The sequence below is a fragment of the Kryptolebias marmoratus genome, linkage group LG12 (assembly GCF_001649575.2).
Source record: "Kryptolebias marmoratus isolate JLee-2015 linkage group LG12, ASM164957v2, whole genome shotgun sequence".
Classification (NCBI taxonomy): Eukaryota; Metazoa; Chordata; class Actinopteri; order Cyprinodontiformes; family Rivulidae; genus Kryptolebias; species Kryptolebias marmoratus.
The window spans coordinates 24,993,151-24,998,730 of NC_051441.1; the positions used below are offsets into that span (position 1 = coordinate 24,993,151).

The 5,580-nt window shown below is 37.6% G+C and overlaps 1 protein-coding gene across 2 annotated transcripts in view; it reads left to right on the forward strand.

Annotated features, from left to right (window-relative positions):
• Positions 1-5,580, forward strand: part of LOC108248181 (protein TANC2) — a 91,507-nt gene that overhangs the window by 56,938 nt on the left and 28,989 nt on the right. For both annotated transcript variants that reach the window (XM_017436789.3, XM_017436788.3), the window contains one exon: positions 3,171-3,307. In XM_017436789.3, coding sequence (XP_017292278.1) covers positions 3,171-3,307 — 137 coding nt within the window. The remainder of the gene's footprint in view (positions 1-3,170; positions 3,308-5,580) is intronic.

Here is a 5,580-nt window from a genome sequence, read left to right on the forward strand (position 1 = left end):
CTCGGCTGGCCTGGGAACGCCTTGGGATTCCCCCGGAGGAGCTGGCCCAAGTGGCTGGGGAGAGGGAAGTCTGGGTCTCCCTGCTTAGGCTGCTGCCCCCGCGACCCGACCCCGGATAAGCGGAAGAGAATGGATGGATGGATAATTTCACTTTATTTATATTGCACCAATTCACAACAAAAGCCATCTCAAGGCACATGCAACAAACAGAAGAAGTCTAAATCGTAAATTTTAATCAGTCCAAAACAGATTCAAATTAACATCCATCCATCCATTGTCTTTATACACTTTTTCATGCAGGGTCCCAAGGAGCTGGTGCCTATCTCCAGCGGTCACTGTGCACGAGGCGGGGGCACTCTGGATAGATTGAAGGTCCATCATAGGGACACATAGAGACAAATGAGACAAACAACCATTCACACTCTCACTCACACCTAGGTACAAATTTAGAGTGACCAATGCACCTAATATGCATGATAATGGTCTATGGGAGTAAACTGGAATAAACCCACACATGCACGGGGAGGACATGTAAACTCCACACGGAAAGGCCACAGGCAGGAGGCGGACCTGTGTCCTACATTTTGTCGGGTGACAGCTCTACCTGGTGCACAGATCTGCCTTGAATTAAAACCTAATTATAGTCTATTAATTCATATGACAATGAATTCACATTCGGTAAATTATGACATGCAAATTTGTAAAAATAGATATCTTGAGGAAGTCAGGAGATTGTGTCAAATCTTCTCTTTGCCACAATAAAAAATATATACAAACTAGCTTCCATTAATATTTTTATTACATTAATACATTAATATTTTTTTCCCCAATAAAACTCAAACTGCAGCCTGAACCCCTGTAAATGTCCAGATTTAAGTTATAGTGTTTGTGCTAAAAGATTTTTCTTTTTATTTAAACCTAATCTGAACCATGAAGTCAAATGTCTGTAATTTGTTTTTCAAGGACTGTGCTACTGTGGGCCTTCACAATGGTGCTTTTTTGGTTTTTGGTTCTCCTTTTATTTTGATCCTTTTATTCTAAAACTTTATTTTTGTCATTTTGGTTTCACATTTGGAATAGTATATCAACTTTATTCTCACCATTTTGACTTTATTAGTGAAAATGGGAAAACTACAACAACAAAAAAAATCTGATTTTAATACACAGTTGTATCTTTTTGAATATTTGTAGCGCTCTTTTGAATTCTGCTTTAAAAACTAAACATAAGCCCCACAATACACAGCTCCAAAGGAAGCCTCCATTGATGTTTCTGGGGAAGATTATGTTCAAATGTGATGTTGCCAAGTGTTGCATAATCACAGTGCTTCCCTGATGATGTGAAAGCAAATGCATATGTCCTTATCACTGCTTATAGTGGAATTAAGGTCCTGTCCACACGGGAACAGCATTTTAGGAGCTCATAAACAATATTTTTTTTTAAACTGGCATCCAAAGTGAACAAATCTGGAAACACCACCATAGCTTTCTTATGTGGACAGCCTAAACACAACCTTTTGAAAGCTATGATGGCATAGACCCACATCGTGCCTAAACTACGCCTCCAAACAAGACAGGTGTAACAATAATAATGTCAGATTACATGCTTGTGTTTGTGCCGTAGACACCAGTTAGTCAACTACAGCAAAACCTTCATGTCTTGTATAACATCAACAAACAGACAAGGCTGATGAACAATAACATTATCTTGACTAGAGCAGAGCAAAACCCCTTATTATTACACCAAGTTATAACATTGTCTCACTGAATTTTTAGACATTCTAGATGGATGCATGAGCACTTCTTTTTTCTATTTCAGGAATACCATCAGCATGAATCAGCTAACTGTGGTTTGCACAAGAATTTACCAAAGTCAGTACAATTCAAATTGAGAAAAACTGAACTGCAGCTACATCACAACTTACGAATTTGGACTTGACTTTACCAGTTTCATGAGTCCATTCCCTCCTGCTCATTACAGTGTGTTAATGTTCCTTAGGATTCCAGATTAGTAGATTAACATTTATAAACACCACAAATTATCATCTTCCACACCCTCAGTGAATATTTCCTGTAATCCCTACTCACTGAGGCTCACTGTTGTGCTCAGAATCATATCACTACTGTTGTTACATAAACAACAACAGAAGTTGAAAAGCTTTTCTTTAACACATAAATATATATGTAAAGCTGGGAATGTCCCAGACAGCATAAACTTACTGTTATCAAATGATCTGACTGATTAGATTGTAGATTTAGAGAGAAAAGTAAGTTTTTAACAGAAACACTCAAGATTATTGCCGTCTGTTTGTGTTATTCTTGCCAGTGAACCCCTGGTGAGTGATTCCAGACAAAAGCAGCCTTTTTTTGTCCATTTATTCACTGTAAGAACAGCTGAGTCATTGTACAGAACCAGAATTCCCACACATAGCTACGTCAACCGCAACAAAAATTAAAGATCTAGCATTTCTTTCATGCCAGACTTTTAGACTAAGATCTTATGTTGATAAATTAGAGTTGTAGCTATTTTCAAGGTTTGACCAAAACAATGTTATGCACCATCTCATGTAATATGCAAGATGTCACACTCAGAATGTTGTTAATGACTTTTAACTATCACTGCATCAAATTTTAGCTCAGTATCTTTAAAATTGGTAGAGTTATAGCCATTTTGTGTTTTCTAAGTTTTCATAGCTGTATATAGTGTGTTAAAAATGCAGTTAATGGGAAAAGTTTAAACAAAGATATTGCACAATGACTAGCACTCACAGTTGGTGTTGGGTATCAGTTTCAGTTACTGTCACTTCAAATTTTAGATCAAATTTTGTAAAATTGAATAACTTATATCCACTTTTGTGCTTTAAGGTCAGTTGGCTGTGGCAGCCTTCTTGAAACAGGTTATCAAGCTAATCAGTTGTAGACTTGCATTCAGTGATTACTTTCTGCAAGTTTCATTAAAATTTGTCCAGCAGTATATGGGATTTTTTCCCCCCAACAAGACAGATACACATGCACAGACACAGACACGGGCAAAAACATTATTGCCTTTTTACCTTTGGTGGTGGGCGATAAATAATAGAGAAAACTTTATAGGGTGGACCAAAAAGAAAGACTAACACAGTAGGGCTGAAGAGTAAAGAATGTGATCTTTAAATTCTTAACTGAAATTACAGATGCAGATCCAATTTCGCTCTCTCATGATTCTTCGGGGCGAGGAGAAGGAGGAGATGAAGGAGGAGGAGGAAGCTGTCCAGGAACTCCAGAGATGAGGAGGAGACAAGAAGAGGCACTGCGAAGGCTAGCTGGACAGGTAGCACACTTCCACCCCTCTCTTCCCATCCCCCATCATCTCCTTTTACTAAACTTGGATCTACAACCGATTAAAGACACTGAATTATTTGTTGTTACTGTACTACTTAATTTATATTTCCATTAGTGCTTCTTATTTCATAGTTCATTGTTTACATTACTCACAAAACTTGATTTCATTACTTATTAAACTCCACAAGATGGTTCCAAAATTCAATTCTTTCCTCAAGTGTACAAAAACACACAATAGTTTCCACCATATTATGAACAAAAACAAAATGTAAAGGTAGTTGTGAAAAACTATATTTAGACCCTAAATTCAGCTTCTTCTGGAACCTTGTTTAGCAGCATGAACTCTCAGTAGTGGTTTTCTGTAGGACTTTTTCAGCCTTTCACATTGTTGTGGAGGAATTTGGCCCCCTCTTCTTTCCCATGTTGCTCCGGTTCTTTGAGGTTTGCAGACATGTGTGTCTTCACAGCTCTCTGAAGGTTCCCACCATAGCATTTCAGTCAGGTTGGACTTTGACTAGAGCATTGCAACACCTTGATTCTTTTCTTTTTCAGCCATTTCATTGTAGATTAGCTGCTGTGTTTGGGATCTATGTTCTATATTTCATGACTCAATGTGATCCAAGCTTCAGCTGTCAGATGGCCTCACAGTTATCTCTAGAATACTTTGGTTTTCAGATCTAAATTTGTATTTATTTAAAACAAAGCAACTGAACTTCTATTCTGTTGTTAAAGGTTCCAGTCTTTAGGCTAAATGAGATGCTCTATTTATGCAGCTAAATTCACAATGAGAGTAATTTCCCTCCCCTCACTCCTGAGGGTTGTTAGGGTCTTTGTTTGCCTGGCTCACAAATGAGATGCTTTTTGGTAACCTGCATGAAGGTGTGAATTAGAGTAAGAATGGCTGGGTATCAGGCTTAATGTGCTATTTTCGGTCTTAGAAAGCTAAACTCTCAGACCTCCTCTGTTTAAAGTTGGTTTCACTTGTTTGATGTAAATAGCTCCCTTCATACCCCTCTGAAACCATCTGCCTTCTCTGTGCAAAATATGAACATTTTGGTCCTCAAAAGGGCGTCTCTTATCCTGCTCTCCTCTGTTGAGCCATGCGTCTGTAGAGAGGCTGTTTGGTTTCTCCAATATAGAGAGCTGAAAATTCCTCACTGCACTGAACTGCTCTGGTTTACAGAAAAGTGCATGGTTGAATCAATGACTGCAAGGTGTCCTGGTCTTGTGGTTGCAAAACAAGCCCAAACCATCAACCCTCCGCCATCATGCTTGACAGTTAGTCTGAGGTGTCTGTGCTGATATGCAGTGTTTGTTTTTTCTCCAAATCTGCTGCTGTGCATTATTGATAAACTGCTAAATTAGAAATATACTGGAATGGCCAACTGCAGGACATTTTATGCTAACAAGGCAATAATTTGTTCTGCCATCTTGGTATGTGTTTTGTGGCATTCTCCATTACTGCCAACATGGCAAAAGACCATCGTTATTAAAGTAAAAAAACTAAAGTTAGCCAAGAAGCCCAATGTTTTGCTATTTTTTTGTTTGTTTATCAGAAGCTCCATTTCAAAGGACATGGTATTGCGTTTATTTATTTATTTTGAATCTGCCAAACAGACTGTGTTATTATAGCAGGTGTCAACACTCTCTTTAGACCAGATTGCTATAATTATTGTAAAGCAGGGTATTGAGGGTCAGTATATATCAACTAAGTGAAGAAATACAACAGTACTGTTAAAGGCCTAGCATACTTTGAAGGAAGAAATCGTGCATATACTGCAACTAACGATAATTTCAATAATCGATTAATCGGGCGATTATTTTCTCGATTAATCGATTAATCGGTCGTCTTGGAATTCATTCATTCATTCAGTCATTTATTTTGGCCCACATAAAAAAAATTATCTGTATGTAAAGGAGTAGGTTGATGTAAAACTTTTACTACTTTCTTATTTTTAAATAAACCAATATAAATTCAATTCAACATTCTCACTTTATATACTTAGCTCTCAAACAGAAAATAACAACAGCTTATTTACCACCCGTGTTTCACATCTCTAAAAAACTTACAACTAAATCAATTAAACACACACACTACAAGTACCATTAAAACAATTAATTACAAAAACAAGTAGATGTAAATTTAGTTAAATGTTGCCTCACTCTTCACTTGCATACAGTGATCGACTCATGACTAAACATTACTTTGTGATGCCACCGGGTGGCGCTGAAAGCAGCGTGCAGTTTCCTGTATGCTAACTG